The 17,010-nt window shown below is 36.5% G+C and overlaps 3 protein-coding genes across 4 annotated transcripts; 2 read left to right on the top strand and 1 right to left on the bottom strand.

Annotated features, from left to right (window-relative positions):
• Window positions 1-1,325: 1,325 nt before the first annotated feature.
• On the top strand, window positions 1,326-3,403 carry rbp7b (retinol binding protein 7b, cellular). The gene is made up of 4 exons (XM_042497716.1): window positions 1,326-1,429; window positions 2,056-2,234; window positions 2,410-2,511; window positions 3,258-3,403. Exons 1-4 carry the CDS (start codon window positions 1,357-1,359, stop codon window positions 3,309-3,311), a joined length of 408 nt encoding a protein of 135 aa, XP_042353650.1. The 5' UTR covers window positions 1,326-1,356; the 3' UTR covers window positions 3,312-3,403.
• Window positions 3,404-4,103: 700 nt separating this feature from the next.
• On the top strand, window positions 4,104-9,923 carry cenps (centromere protein S). Its single transcript, XM_042496633.1, has 5 exons — window positions 4,104-4,242; window positions 7,389-7,512; window positions 9,077-9,110; window positions 9,226-9,292; window positions 9,488-9,923. Exons 1-5 carry the CDS (start codon window positions 4,213-4,215, stop codon window positions 9,599-9,601), a joined length of 369 nt encoding a protein of 122 aa, XP_042352567.1. The 5' UTR covers window positions 4,104-4,212; the 3' UTR covers window positions 9,602-9,923.
• Window positions 9,924-11,598: 1,675 nt separating this feature from the next.
• tardbpb (TAR DNA binding protein b) lies at window positions 11,599-16,771 on the bottom strand. Of its 2 annotated transcripts, none has more exons than XM_042507117.1 (5): window positions 15,990-16,771; window positions 14,675-14,838; window positions 14,410-14,559; window positions 14,134-14,304; window positions 11,599-13,270 (listed from the first exon to the last, which is right to left on the bottom strand). In XM_042507117.1, exons 1-5 carry the CDS (start codon window positions 16,228-16,230, stop codon window positions 12,779-12,781), a joined length of 1,218 nt encoding a protein of 405 aa, XP_042363051.1. In that variant the 5' UTR covers window positions 16,231-16,771; the 3' UTR covers window positions 11,599-12,778. The 2 variants fall into 2 exon arrangements, with proteins under 2 accessions (XP_042363051.1, XP_042363058.1); XM_042507124.1 differs by having other exon boundaries at window positions 14,419-14,559.
• Between the last annotated feature and the right edge of the window lie 239 nt (window positions 16,772-17,010).

Raw genomic sequence — 17,010 nt, 5'->3', positions numbered from 1 at the left:
AAAACAGCCTGCTGCAGTTAGAATTCCTGAATTAATGGTATTTTTTTCTATCATTTCAAAACAGAAACATGACTGGCACTTACAATTTTAACCTCTGATTCCTTGGTAGCCATCTGCTGCTATGATATGCCATTAAGATGAGTATGTAGAGGAACATTGATGTTCACAGTCAGGCAGACAAAAACTGTGAGACTACTCCTGATGGCTGGATGTCTGATGTGCAGCTTAAGAACTGCCAACAGCTCCAACAGTAGGAGTGAGGATTGTATTTCACACAGCTCATGCACATAGACCTCTGCTGCACAGTGTATTCCCCTAAAGCCAAACATTTGCCGGTCAGAGTTATTTTTGGTCTTTGGATTTTCCTTTCAGAAACAGAAATGGAAATATATATATATATATTCATTTCAAAATCCCAAAATGAAAGACATGTCATTTTTAGTTTTGGGGGCCAGAAGTGGGATATAAAGAATAAAAATGCTACTTAATTTAATTTCCTTTTTCTCCTATCAAAAATAAATAAATAAATAAAATACCAAGAAAATAAAGACAAAAAAGCCTTCCTTTTTTTAATTTTCTGAAACCACAAGTTGTCTTTGGTAAAAACAATGAAAATAATAATGATAATATATTTATATTTAATATATATTTTTTTTTAAAGATAAATAAACGCAACTTCCTGACATGTGACAAACATGCAGAGATTTCTGCAGTTGAAAGAAAATGTTTTACAAGTCTGAAATGAATTTTTTTTTCACAAAATAAAAAATGATGGATTTTGTTGTTATTTGTTTTTTTTCCTTTTTTTCTGTTTGTCACCCCTTTTTTTGTTTTGTTTTATTTTATTTTATTTTATTTTTGATAGTAGAGAAAGAAAATTAACTGGTAGCTCAATTTTGTATATTCAATTTTTGAAGGTATTTTTCTTTTCTTTTATAAAATGTTTAAATCAAAATGTCATACTTTTGGGATTTTTCATTTCTGTTTCTGAAAGGAAAATCCAAAGACCAAAAAGCACACTGAGCATCTGCAAGGTTAAAGATTAGGCTCTGTTTTTGACCAAAGATTGCATTATCTAAGTGTTAAATATGCAGTACACTCATAAGATGTAAGAATAACACCCTGTGTAGGTGCTTTTTCCTCAACAGGAACAGAATAGCTTCCTTATATTATGTGTGAAAAGTCATGTTCCGCTCTCAGTGCTCCTCCTTTGTACAGTATGTGTCCTAAATAGCTGCTGCTGCTGGCAACAACATGTCACCTCTACCCTATATTGACAAACAATGAAACATCCCCCATAACCTTTAAATCTGATCACTCCTGATAGTTTTCCAGAGAGTCAAACCAACATCCAAGATGCCTGTCGACTACAGCGGGACGTGGGACATGATCAGCAGTGTCAATTTTGATGGATACATGATTGCACTTGGTGAGTGTCACTGGTCTTTTACACATACCGAAATTTAAGTGTTTTCTTTGAATGGAATATGGTATAAGTAAACCACTAAAGTGCAGCCAACTGAGTAATTTATCTCATGTGAATGTAAAATAGTTTTCTGCATCTTTCAAGTACCCTAGATGGGAATATACTTGATTCTTGATCAGTATACATCTCATTGTCTCAGTGACCTGGCGAGTGTTATATATCCAGTGAAAGAAAATACTTGTTTATTTCCTGCTCAGTTTCATGAACATAGTGGCAGAGCAAGGGCGTAGGTTTCTTTTCAACATTGGAGGACACATTAAACAGGGGTTTTGGGAGTCCTCCGCCAGAAAAGTTTGAGCATTTAACATGTAATTTCCTGCATTCTGGTGATTCTTTATGCATCAATTTGTGCATTATCTGCATCAGTTTATGGTGTAAATGTCAAAAATAAAAGTCCTCTGCTACTTTAATGTTTTATTTTGGGAGAAAAAATGTATACATTCTGGATACCGATGGGGATGTGTCCTCTGCGCCCCCCAAAATCCACGCCTTTGTAGCAGGATGAAGTTAACGTAAATGTACAAAAGTGAAACCTTCTTTTAACAAACTCCTCTCATTTTGACACGCAGGCATTGATTTTGCAACACGCAGGATTGCCTCAGTGTTGAAGCCTCAGAAAGTGATTAAGCAAGACGGAGATTGCTTCACAATTAAGACATTCACCACTTTCAAAAATTATGAGTGTTCATTCAAAATCGGAGAAGAGGTCAAAGAAGTGACAAAAGGGATGGACAACAGAACATGCCAGGTAACATCTTGAGTAAATTATATTGTTCTCACAAAGTTTTATGCTGGTGGGTCATCATTACAACAGAATATAAAAAAATAAAAGCAAATGACTGTTTTCTGTGGCTGTTCAGACATCACAAACCTTATTTATCTGCAGCTGATTTTGTATTTATTTTAATTTTGTTCTCTATCAGACTGTGGTCAACTGGGATAATGATAAGCTGGTGTGTGTTCAGAGAGGAGAAAAGAAGAACCGAGGGTGGACTCACTGGGTTGAGGGAGACGAGCTTCATTTGGTATAACTATGCAGTTTTTCTTCTGGTGGCCTCTTACAGTCCAACATGTGACCAACACTTAAATCATCATCGTCATGTGTGATACTGATTTTATGTATTTTGTGGACTCACACACATAGAAAATAATATCATTAATTAGGTAAACCTTTGAAACATGAGAAAATTGGCAATGGGCAAATTTCTTTAAAAAAACATGGGGAGAAGGCAATGAGCTACGTAAGAGGAAATGGCCCAGAAATTAGCAAAAATATTGTTAAAAAAGTATAAGAAAAGTACTCAAAATAAGCAATTAATAAAAACATTTTTAAAAAATGGGAAAGTAAAACAATAAGAAAAGGGACATTGCCTGAAAAATCTTCTTTAAAATTATAATAAATCTGTAAAATTATTTAAAATATATAATTATGTTAACTGGAAATTTATAGCTCTCTGGACTTTTTTCCCTAGCTTTTTTAATAATTTTTGAAATCTACTTTTTCCCTGCAATTTGCAGGACATTGCCTGCAAAGTTGCTCATTGCCTTTTTTCCCTCTGTGTTATTGAATGATATCAAACCAATTTGTCAGAGTTCAAAGGTTAAATTTGTGAAAGGCATCTGAATGCAGTACAAGAAAAGTGATGTCATTATAGGTATCTAAGGGTTAAACACGAGAAAAATGTTACCTCCCTATGAAACTAATGAAAATCCATTCTATGATATGTTTATTTTAGCCATTAAAAAAAAACTTCATGTTTTCTCCCCACAGGAACTCACTTGTGAGGATCAAGTCTGCAAGCAAATTTATAAAAGAACTCTGTGATCTTTAGAATTAGGAAACAGACGCCACAGAGCTTCATTCACAGTATTTCCATGTAACAATCTGGCTTAAAAATAAAGGAGCATGTAATATGAGTGTAATGTGTATGATTAAATAAATAAAGAAACAACAACAATAATAATAATAACAACAATAATTATACACTATTTGTATTGCACGTTTCATACAAGAAATGCAGTCCAATGCGCTTTACATGAAAAGACATAGAAGACAAAAAGACATAATAAAATCTGCATGTAAAAAAAACATCAGAGTAGATTGCATCTTCACATGGGTAAAACCCACTTGATAATACAAGTAAAAGTTGGATAAAAAATAAGGATAAAAATAGGATGCACAATAAAATATAACAAAAAATACCCCCAGGGTCTGCTATAAAGATCGACTTGTTTTTTTTTACCAGTTGATGAGTTTTAGATTTTCAATTGTTGTCATGCATAGTAATCAGTGTCTCTAATAATATAAAAAGTGGGTAGGTTTTTGAGCCAAATAATTGTATGTATGTAATATTTTGCTAAAATAATAATCAAATTAATTACATAGCCTGCTTTTAATCTGCTGAGAGACTGAGATTTTTTTATTTTAAAGAGTAATATAGCTATCTAATTTGTTAGTTATTTTTTTCTAACTCAAACCAAACAGACCTGCAGTACCTCCTCCGGGTCACACGGTGGTGATGTACAACACTGAATTCAACTCTGCACTTGTTGGTTTGTTGGTGAATTTGTGCCGCGAGTTTTTGTTTTCCTGTTACCTGTTACCTTCAGCAAATGAGTCCGCTGTGTGTCACAGACGGTGTGTTGTTTTGTCTCTTAAACCTCGATTTTTGAGGACGTTGTAAGTGAATTGAAGCCGCGGTGTTCAGAAGTATCTCCGCCGGAAAATGTCTGTCGATAAAGAAGAAATGCAGCAGGTAAGAGCGTTATAGTGTTAACGTTATCATATCAGTTTGGCTGTTAACGTTACAGGAGCAAACTGGTGGAAGGGAAAAATAGCAAAACCACAGTGTAGAAATATAGCCCGATCCGTTTACATATCATCCAATCCGTTCATTCATTATTCAATCTCATCTCGATAACTAAAAAACAAAAAACACGGAGAATTTCGTTAGTTTGTTTTTATTGTATAGCCTAATCCGAATATTGAAAAATGTATGTTTGTATTCTCGTCATCTGCTCAAAACTTAAAAGTCAAATGAACAAGGAAACAAAACACAAAATGACAAGTCAAATTTACGTTGTTTCTTATTTTTCTTATTTTTATTTTCTTATTTCTGATGGTGTTATTCCTCTGCGCCGTCAGAAGAGTGACGCTCAGAGTTAAAGACATCATGATGTCAAAAATATTTCAGGACATACAGTCAACAGAGCCGAGTGAACAAACGTGACTTAGGCCCGGCTGTAAAGTCCGACTACAGCTAAGAGTTACGACCAACTGAAAGCTTTGACTGGTTATTCTGCAGGCTCATGTGTGTTGCGTCTGGCTGCAACTTTTAGGCACAGTATGGAGTAGAAAGTCAAACAGTATCCATGGTATACTAAAAAAAAAAAAAAAATCTTGGCCCAAATAAAAATTAAGCTATATTTTTGAGTAAAATGTAACTTAAAGTTACTAAAAGTTACATTATAATGATAATAACTAAATACAATATAAATATGCTTTGTATATACTCAAGTAAAACGATTTGAGTAAAATCTATGTGATCAGATTGCTTCTCTGTTTGACTTGAATTAATACTTTATTTAGGTTTTTGTATAAGATCAAATTAAGTTTAAATGTATTAATCAAATAAATACATAGGGTTTTTATTTAAGGTCAGCTTGGCTATATATGTATAATTAGATGAATTCATCAACAGCCAAGAGAGGCCTGGTGGTGTGGGGGTTAGCATTGATACCTTTTCATTGAAAGGTCTCAGGTTCAAATCTGAGTTACGGCAAGTTTAATGTGTGTAATAGCACTACCCTTGTCACCTTATAGTGACCTACAACAAACAGTTTAGGATTAATCTAACTTTATATTTATTAAGTAAGTTTACGCATACAGTTTATGTAAAACTTTGTTCTAATTTAATTTATTTAAATCTGACTAGGTGACTGAATTTATTCAAGCTGTCTTAACTTGATATGAAAGTATTGCATTTAATGCATTATTTTACCTTGAAATAATGTAATAAAAATACATGAAAAACATTACATGTAATTAAATTACTTAAAGTCAATTTTTTGGCATAATTATATTTTGAGTGTAATGAAAGCAGCACAAAACCAAAAATATTAACCTAATATAGGTACGTTTTGTGAAACGAATGGGTTATATAAAAATAAAGATATTATCTGCTATTATCCTTTTGAACCGACATTATATTACCTGCTCTGTGTCTGAGATTATAACCACTCCAGTCCTTTTTACCTCCTTTTACCTGTTGATATACCTTTGAAGAGCCAATACAACACATAAAACCTGCCAAAAAGTGATTGCAGCTCCTATCTTGTCGCTAAAAGATTGTTTCTACACATAAAGTGTTATCACTTTAGGGGTATTGTATGACATAAGTAAGTTGCTCTGATGGCTGAATGATTTATTAACAAGATATTGTAATTGAAAGTTAGATCAAATTATTTTGAGACAAGAACAACCTTTCAGTGGCAAGATAGGAGCTGCAATCACTTTTTGGCAAGTTGAAAATTGCATTTTATTTGCTGCATTGGTCTTTTAAAGATATTTAAAAAGATAAAACATACAAAGAAAAGAAAAGAAACTGAAGTGTCAGGAGGTTTGGCTCAGTGGGTAAATCAGGTGGTTGGTGTACCTGAGGTTGGTGGTTCAAGTCTTACCTGAAACAGGTTAATTTTGACAACTGCTGTCCAGCACAGAGCTAAAGGGAACGTCGAAACCACAAAAGCTGTGCCAAAGTTTGGCTCAGTGGGTAAATCAGGTGGTTAGGGTGCCTGAGGTTGGTGGTTCAAGCCTTACTTGAAACATGTTAATTTTGACAACTGCTGTCCAGCACAGAGCTTGAATACATGAAGTTGGGTTGACAGACAGGAAGGACAGGAAGTTAAGGGGAAAGACAAGAAGTTAGGACAAGAGACAGGAAAGTCAGTCAAGTTACAGGCAGTTGGGTTGAGAGACAGGAAGGTTAGTCAAGTTACAAAAAGTTAAGTTGAGAGACAGGAAGTCAGTTGAGAGACAGGAAGTTGAGTGAAGGTAGAAGATGGAGGTAGAGGATGAGAGTATAAGAGGTGAAAATAGGAATAAGAACAGTGGAAAGTACACGTCACTGCTGTTACTGAATTTTCCCTTTCAACACCATATGACCCTTATGTCAGCAGAGCAGACAGATATATCAGCAGATATTTTATTTTATTTATGCCACAAAATATCATTTGGCTGTAGATTTATACAGTTTAGATGCTGATTGTGATATTGCAGAACAAATTAAAGCACGAAAAGTTGAGTAATATATTGTTTTGGTTGATAAATCAGGTGAAGTTGTCCCAAAACAGGTAAAACCAGTACTGACGGATGCGTCTGTCGAAATCAAGGGATTTCAGCCTGACTCATATATCAGTCGAGTTTTCGACAGACGTCACTGCTGATACTGATTTTTCCCTTTCAACACCATATGACCCTTAAATCAGCAGAGTAGACAGATATCAGCCAATATTTTATTTCATTTATGCCATAAAATATCATTTGGCTGTATTTTGTCAGCCATGGGTTTGTACTGTCACATGACCACTTCACTTGTGAGGCTCGAAATGTCAACCAAGTAGACTCCAGCCGACCACCTTTCCCCTGAGCCACACTTCAGTTATGTATACTCTTTTGGACATTTTCTTTACCTTTCACATTTGGACAATAATCCCTAAAAGTCACTTGTAAGGGTCAAAAGGTTTTCTGACCCACTGAGCCAAACCTCTTGATACTATAATTATTTTAAAATAAATATATATAGGTGACAAGCTCTTTGTAATACCGGTATGTACTTTATCATTCAATATCTTGATTTCATGACAAGTAGAGGATAATCTGATTTAATGTTTTCAATTTCAGAGGTTAAAGGCAGCAGTCCATTACACTGTGGGTCGTCTGTGTCAGAAGATGGGAGAAGATCACCGGAGAGAGTTCAGCCGACAAGTCATCGCAGCGATAGCAGAGACAACATTCAGACAATGCGGTGAGTCTCAATCCAGCATACACCATAAGAGAAAGACAGTAAATAAAAAAAATATATAATAAAATAGACATGTAGACATCATGTTGTCAAGTGAACAGCTTTATCCAGTCACCTTTATCGGTAGATTAACCAGTTTATTTGGTATATTTGTACTTTTTTGGAGTCCAGTTGTAGCTCTGAAATATGCAGAGATGGGAATAGTCACATCTTTCACTTCAGTTAAACTAGCAATTCCACAAATAACACTCCTGCATTTAAGTTTTCTTGCAAAAGCACAAATGTGTTAGCATCAAAAAGCAAACGTTCTCAGTACATGAATGACCTGTTTAAGAGTAATGGACATTACATTATTTGATTGTAACTTTTGATTTATTAATGTGTGAGCATCACTTAAATGTTGCAGCTGGAATAATTTGGGCTGTTTTTATCTGATTACATTTTTTTCTAAATAATTGTTTACATGCATTTATTGAGTTTCCTAAACAGATCACAGTTCACCACCAACATGCAGCTTGGTACAAAAATTGAATGTCACATCCAGAATGTTCTAATGCATTTCACCTAATAGATGCCTCAGCATCAACTTATTTTGTTATCACCCTGAGAAATTTTATGCACCAAAAGGTTTCTGAGGCACCTCGGTGCTTTGACGGTTTAAATGCTGACCATTTAATGACAACAGCCCTGGTTTGCTGCAAGTCATTCCCCGTCTTTCACCAAACTTCCTGTCAGCTCTCTGATGTCCGCCTGTCTTTCTAATAAAACCAAAAATGTCCCCAAAATTGTCAAAACAAACAAAGTAATCAGTCATACAACATTGCTATTCACTTTACATTTCATGGACACTCGGGGAAAAAGTATCTCTTTGCTTGCCAGATGCATCCCTGGCAATCTTCCGTTTGTGTTCAGGCATCCAGTGTTCATTGCATTGTCATCACAAATAACACACTCCTTTCCATATATGTATATATATATATAAACTTTAAAGGCATAATCTCCTGTCAGCCAAAATGGGACATTAGACCTGTGCTTTTTATATATTTTTCAAGTCATAGAGGCAACTTTTGTTAGTGCAAAATGTAAAAAAAAAAAGGTGTCTTTTTTTATTTTATGTAAAGATATTATGTAAAAAATGTAGAAAAGATAAAAAGGAAAAGGTAAAAAAAATGTGCTAACAGAGCTTTAAACAGTTATACAGAACGTTGCTGTGTGCGGTGTATTTATAAAATATATATGTATATATATATATATGTATGTGTGTCTGTGTATATATATATATATATATATATATATATTTGAAGGGAGGCAGTCATTTCATTAATTTTGTGTCAAAACAATCGTAAGTTATACAACTTTGTCCAAATAAACTACTGCTGTGTTCAATGTGTGACAGGCACTGAGAAATATGTGATTAGCTGTAAAGATCTCACATGATGTTCTAACTCGTGTATATATACTCATGCATGTAAATAGATGCAGACAAAGTACCACCAACAGTGTTTAGTATCTGTTTCATAATCAGCACAGGCCAAATCGAAACTCAACACCCCCTCACCTTTTTCAGATATATTTGCTAAAGACCTGGAGGCTTTTGCAAGGTGAGAATCTTTATTTTTGTCTCTATATTAAAAGATGAATTCAGCATGTACAGCCTTTTAAGTTATAAAATACCCGCTTTTTTCATCTGATTAACAATGTCAACTTTGATTTCAGGCATGCTAAAAGAAGCACAGTTTCTTCAGAGGATGTAAAGCTCATAGCCCGTCGCAGTACTGCACTGGTAAGTTATTTTCATTATATTGTCCGAAAGGAATTATACAGCACTTATATTGTTCTGTCTTTTAACTTATGAACCACTTAGTCACAATCAAAAACATTTCATCCCAATCATACATTATACTGGAGCTGTGCAGGGGTATATATATTCTACAGCAGACAGCAAACTTAATGTTTAATTTGCCTTTATTTATTTCAGTTCATCTACATACAAAATAAAAGTGAAGAACTGAACCAGGAGCAGAGGGATTTAAAAAAGAAGAGTACTGGAAAGAGGAAGAGCAGAGACACTGAGGAGGAGAGCAGAGAGTAAGGACAGGACACAGGAAGGTCTGCAGTGTCTCACTGGTTCCCAACATTCAAATAAACATGAAGGCTGACTAACACATGACAACAAGTTTACGTGTCATTTAAGGTGCCACAGCAATTCTTTTCTGGGTATTAATAATTTCAACTGTCAATTCTACAGCAGATCTCATCTGATATCCCGGCATTACAATAATTTAATGCAATATTTCCTGCAGATTTAGAGGTTATCTGTCTTGGGGCCTGTTGATGCAAGGTCAAATTAAACTGCATTTGGAAATAGTTTGACATACAACAACTCGTATGAACTGACTTGGAAGTAGCTGTTTTTCTGCCAAAGTGACACTGACTGACTTTCTGCTAAATTATACGCCTACCTACCCCAAACTGACACCAATGATCTATTTTTTCTTGTTAAAGACTGTCAGGCAAACTATCCATAACATACACTCAGTGACCACTTTAGTAGGTACATCTGCATAATCTGAAGCAATCCAACACAACTTCCATAAGGCCTAGTTTTTTTTTATGCCTGTAAGTTTATTTTTTGCTGATTCTTTAAGAAAGTATGACCTCAAAAATTAGTGATGGTTTTGTACTTGTCTACAATATATTCGGATGTGTTTTTTTGACCACTTATGTATGTAAATAATGAGGACAATTTAAAAAAAAAAAAAAAAACATGTCAATATAATACAGTCCCTTACAAAACCAACTTTGACCTCTGCGTTAGACATAAATTAATTTACATATTTCTGACTCAACAAAAATCAGGGTTCCTAAAATCTAAAGTTTAGCTTTAAGACTTTATTTAAATGCCAATCTGAATTTAAGTTAAGACCAATTTAACAGTAACCAAAACTGAAGGAAAAAAAACACTAATGGACATCAGTGACATGGAAATGATCATTTACAGTATTTACAGTAACATGTAACATGACTTTTGGTGTCGTTTATGCCAGTTGCATGCCCTCATTTTATTTAATTCAAATGTAACCTATTTAAGATTTTACAACACATCAATTAATTAAAAATTCTTAATTCATACTTCCCATGTTTTGTCAATTTTAACTTTTAAAAGATTAGGACATTTTAATGCCAATTAGGGCCTTAATATTTTAATAATATTTAAATGCATTACAGGGTTCCCACACGTAACACATATTTTCCTATCCCCACTTGCTTTTTTTTTTTTTGTAATCAGATTTAAACTCTACACATGAACGCATATTAGAGCCTGGTTATGCTAGCAGCTACAGAAAAAAGCTTTTGTTCCATGATGTGCATGATTATCCACAGAAGATTACTGTTATACTCTACACATAACAAACTACAAAATTCCACGATTTTTCCAAAACTTTGATTTTACTGACTGTTAATTTTTCAGGCCTGGAAAATGTGATTGTGAAATTCCATAACTTTTCCAGGTTCTCCATTACCATGGGAACCCTGCTTTTAAGACTACAGAATTTATGGCACAACTTGTGTATTGATTTGCAACAGATTGCAGAGGGATACTTACTAAAGACACCGCTAAGTATATAAGGTCATCTAAAAAAAAATATATATATATATCACCACTTCCAAACTAATGCAATTAGTTGTCTTACAGTATTATTAATCTTACTAAAGCCAAAAAAATAGTTTGGAGGGGATGCCACATTGCTGAGATGATCTATTCAAAGTTATAAATAGACAATGCCCCCACCCCCCAATATCACCCCCCCCCCCCCCAACCTTAAAAGTAGCTGTCAATAATCAGAAAGGGATAATTCATTCTGACAAGCCATCAAAAGCAGCAAAAAGACAGGTACTACCCCATGTCATGTCTGAGAAGGCCACACACTGAAAGTGTTGGAACTTCCGTCTTCGTCCTTCAGAACAGACTTCAGTCAGGGTTCAAACGGAGACCTCGACCAGCAGAGCCCAAGGTCCCTAGATATGTGAATCGAATTAGATGTTTTTTTATTTGACAAAACTGACCCAAGTAATATCAACTAAGCATCTATTCAAATGAACTTTATTAGAGAACTCCCTTCATTTGACATGTTTTGAAACACCCCACAAACAACACAAGAGCTACTGGGAACCATTGGACACACCACTCCACCGTTCTCACACTATCACTCGCGTCCCCCAGAGTCTTCAGCAGGTTGTCATCCACATCAAGTACACACTTACAGATCAGTTCAATAACATGAAAGCACACACCATACAGCATTCAAATCAGATAATATAAGCAATACAAATATTCATCACAACATTCCACTACATTTGATATTTCTGCACTTGATCGACATACTTAAAGAGTAAGGAAAAACTTGCAAAGATTAAAAAAAAAAAAAAAAAAAAAAATCTTGAAGTACTACTTAAAGAATGTCCATGTTAGGGGAGGCGCTCGTAGCATCTGCAGCTTCCACTCTCACACATTCAAAAAGCAGTCAAATTGGGCTCTTTCACCGCACAACCAGTCCGTTTCACGCGTCTCTCCGTTCGCTCACTCATCGCTTCACTCTTCGCCACAAGCCATCCTCAATCGCACTCATCAGTTCTTAAAATGTCAGTTGCGCAGTTCTTTCCATTTAAAAGTGGATAAAAGTGAAAACACCCACCGTCTCTTAGAACATGCGGAGTGAAGCCGTTCTTTGATGGCATAGCATTTACAGGTGGGAAGAGGGAGAATGATACCGATATCACCCCAAGAATGCTGCCAAAGAGGAGCTTCCTCACAGGAAAATGGAAGAGAGGTGAACTGCAGAAGAGATTTCAATGAAGGCTTTTCCACAGAACTTGACTGCAAATAAAGTTGCACTTAAAACATTTAGGTTTCAACCAGATTCTTCCCAATGCAAGATTGCCTTTTAGGTCGATGACAAAGCCGGATAATGGTGAACCACGAACATTCATGCATTTTCAAAATGGTTATATCACGTTTCACAATACATGCATTAGAGAATCCAGTTGAAATGGATACAAACAAATGAGACATCAAAAATAGCACTTTAGTCAGACATCCTGGTAAACAATTCACTTCAACACTTCCTAAATTAAATCTTTAGCATTTTTTTCCAAATGTACAAAACATCTTCCACAAAAGTGTTAAGTTCTCAGATACGCATCAACACCAGAAATAAACTTTGAAAAGACTCATCTCGTCACAATACTTACCATACAAACATTTAACTTACATACCCCACCCAGACGACTTTGACTCCATACTGGACCCAAAACCTGAGCTAAACCCACTACCACTGGTTGTAGAGTTTGACCCTGTTCCCCAGCCGAGACTGGCAGAGGTGGAGCCGTAGTTGCTGTTGCCTGTACTGAAAGACTGACTCTGGTCCCTACTAGAGCTTGTTCCACTGGAGGTGCTGCCTGAGGTGGATGTCTGCTGCTGGCTAGCAAGCATACCCATCATCCCCCAACTACTCTGCAGCGCAGCCTGAGCAGCAGCCATCATGGCCGGGTTCAGACTGAAGGAACTGAAACTAGCCAGATTACTGTTAGTGCCGCTCCCTAACCCACTACGGCTGCTACCAAATGCCTGAGCTCCAAAACCATTTCCAAACCGTGCTGTACGGTCAAACTGCCTATTGCCATGTTTGGGCTCAGCATTTGAGATGTGAACACTGACGCCCTTGATTATTAGGTCCTCTCCACAGAGAGACTGGGCAACCTGTGAGGACAAAGAGACATGAATCAGGTCATCTGGGCAGTGGTACCAGTACAACAGAAAGTAGTTACAGTCCTTCCAGGATTTTGTAGGCTGTTTTTTTAGGATTGGCGCGGCCTGAAATGTCTGAATTAATGGCAGATTTTTGAAACATTGCAGTAATTATAGGCCTTTCTTGAAATAACATCACAAGGGTGGGCGATACACCTAATGTACTCGATGTATCACTGCGCGTTCCACTTGGGATATATGAAGTGACTACATCGTGAACATTGAGTATAAATTGTCATGTCATTATTTATTTAATCATATTGTATTTTATTAGTCTACAAAAGCATTCAGTGTTTCCCAAAGAATTGGAATCTGTTTGTGATGCTGGCGGCTCGAGGATAAGCTGTTGCTGCTGTTCAAAGCAGCGCTCTCCTTCTGCTCTCTCTGCACAGTTAACAGCAGCAAACACAGCAGCGGCTAACATCTGACAAGTTGTTGAACCGCACCAATAATCTCAGTGACGTGGCTTGACTGTGTTTAAACCTGTTAATAACTGTTGGGTAATTTTGGCTGTGCGATTCTAACAGTTATTTGTGTCACTGTGTGTGTGACTTTGTCCCAAGCACTGATCTCACGCTCTGCAGCAGTAGTCTCATGATTAACAGAGAGAGCCGACAGAAACAATTCGCTGCATGCAGCTTAAGAATGAAACAACATTTTATCTGTTTTAAATATTGTAATTTGCCGTCAACTTGTGGTGATTGGACAAAATTGCAAGATAATGCAGAATTCACAGGGATTGTCTGTATTTGCGTTAATTGATGCAATCTGAACATCCTGGAGGGACTGTGCTTTCCACACATTTCATAGTATACCTGATCATCTGCAAATGTGACAAAGGCAAAAGCGCGGAATGGCTTGGGGATGAAGACGTCTGTCACTTCCCCATACTGCATAAAGAACTGCCGAAGGTCGTCAGTGGTCATGTCCTCTGTGCAACGGCCTACAAACACTTTACGACTCCTCAATGGCTCATCAGGACCTTGCTGTGAACAAAAGGGAAAACATTAAAAACAACAGCTTGCAGAGTATTAACAAAGTTAACATGTTTTTTCATTCCCATGAAGTGTGGGTATACGCATGGACATTACCAGATTCACCTTCGAGTTAGGGAGCTTGCAGTCACACCATCTCCCATCAATCATATGGCGCTGGGATATCACCTTTTCTTGAGCCTCATACTCTGTGAACCTCACAAAGCCAAATCCTTTAGAGTTTCCAGTCTTAGCATCTCGTTTTACCTGAGAGAAAAACAAAAACACAGCAACGATGATCAATTTTCACCACTTGCAACCCAAAACAATGCGAATTTTCAGACTGTTACTAATACGATTCTCATTGTTTCAGACGTTTTACCTGAACCATGATGACTTCCCCAAATGTGCTAAAGTAGTCTTTCAGGTCCTGCTCAGTTGTTTTCCAAGGAAGGCCCAGTACGATCAGGTCAGACGTTTTCATGTCCCCTCGCTTCATCTTTACTGCAGAGGAGGCGTCAATTTCCTCCATTTTCCTTTTGTTGTCTAGAATGAGATTAACACAGAATTATTTATTCTGTCACCACTACTCAAGAGCAAAGCTTAGTTTCTTTGTATTTGTAATGATCTTTGTTTTCTACTGTTCTGCCCATAATATCTTTGCAAAAGTTTTGATGTCAAAACAGTTTTTAAAATTATAATTGATAATATGGCTGGGCAACATATGAATATTATTTCAATATTATGATGTGAATTAGAATAGTTTTCATCTCAGATTTTGGGTATTCTATCTTAAATGTTTTATTTTCCTAGTTAGGCTGCATTACAGTCATATTATGTAATTTTCTGAACTTAACAGACTGTTCTAGGTTCTTCATTATGTAAATATTTGTAATCAATAGTCAGTCCTACAGCACTGATCAATATTCGAAATATTGTGATATTCTATATTCTCCATAACACTCAGCCCTAATTGTAACATAAAAGTAATATCTTCATCCTTTCTTAAAAAAGAAAGAAAAAAAACCAGAACAAAAGCCTGATGCCTAACTTTGACGTTTATTTAGGGTCCCATACATTTTTACTTTTCCATGGCTTTTCAAGAACCCGTATATTATTTATTGTCCCATTTGCAACCATATCTGCCTCATACTTTCTTCAAATATAACCTCAACTAGCTTGCACATATAAAGGAGCGGATAAAGAAACGTACATCATAGTAAACAACAGCTAAGTAATGTCAACAACTACAGATACTAAATTAAAAAATACAATTACGTGAAAAGTTTACTGTAACAATATAATTGCACAAAATTCCACGACTTTTCCAAAACTTTAAACATTTTTTTAACTAATTCCATGCGTTTTCAGCACCAGGAAAATGTGATTTCGAGATCCCATTACTTTTCCCGGTTTTTCATATCCGTGGAAACCTTATTTACTGCAGGGCTGCTTTGACAAAAATGCCTTTTTAAATGGGCAACTTTGCATAAACAAAACGTTATAATATTTGCTCATTTTGTGAATGGACTTAGTGTCCCATTTTTGAGGGCGTGGACAAACTACAGGTCACGTCATTGTCATCTATTTTCAGCGTACTGGAGCTCATCATGAATTATAAATACCGTTACATATGGCCACCTGTTCATACAAAGTGTTATGTAACGACAGATGCATGCAAAGTGCTCATATCTTACCTTTTGGATAGTTCACCACATACACGACATTCCCCCATCCGTTTTCTGGCGCGTGTAGGACCCCCTCCACCAGACGCACTCCTCGCATGCACTGAGACACGGGGCTCCTGAACCGTAGGCCACACGCCCCTGGAAACTGAGCTGCTACCGTGGAGAGCAGAACCGTACCATCGTCCTCGGACGGGATCTCCATGGGCTCCTCGTTTTCCTCCTCCGCCACTCGAATATAAACTTCAGCCATTTTTGCCCGAAAAGAAAACTTCTTTCTTGAATCAAAACAATGCTAAAGTTAGCGTGCTAGATATCCACAAACGCGGCTAACCTTAGCCGATGTTGCTAACAGGACTGGATGACTCAGGCTAATTGATTAGTTTTATCGGAGGAAAAAACACGTCTCAAATTAAAATACTATAACAAAAAAAGGCGTTGGGCGGGTTTAATTTTAAATTATTTCATAAATAATATCTCACTACGAATGCGCTAACGAGCGTGCGTCGGCCTCACTGTTCCTTTGTTCGTCGGGACGTCAACACCGGACGACGACCGTTCAACTGTGCCGCGTAATGAAAACTGCGTACGGTCCCCACGCTTTATAATCCGACAAAACGATCTCCTCAAGATGGCGTGCTTAGGCTAATAAAGTTATCCGACTTCAACAAAACAGTCGTCTGAAACGCACAAAAAGAAATACAACCGGGAATGTATTTTTCCACGAGGTGAAATGTGAAGCCACTATGTACGGCCTACCAAAATGGCTTTATCAAAGCGAAAAGGGAACTACGTCATTAGATTGGATGCTTTACTTTCATGGGGGTTAAAGTATCGAGAGTGGGTTATTAAAATAGGGAGTAATTCAATCATACCGTCAGTGTAAAGGTGTAAAACAACCTTGCTATAAAGAGTATATTTGTAATTTGTTTTGAATGTGATACAAGTCAACAAAATGGTATTGTTGATCATTTTATTTTCGTCCCCCCCCTCCGTAAGTGAGTGTGGTAGGCCAGGTTTAGCAGCTTCCGTT

This window comes from Plectropomus leopardus, chromosome 2 (assembly GCF_008729295.1).
Source record: "Plectropomus leopardus isolate mb chromosome 2, YSFRI_Pleo_2.0, whole genome shotgun sequence".
Lineage (NCBI taxonomy): Eukaryota > Metazoa > Chordata > Actinopteri > Perciformes > Serranidae > Plectropomus > Plectropomus leopardus.
This window is presented reverse-complemented; position numbering and strand designations above follow the sequence as displayed.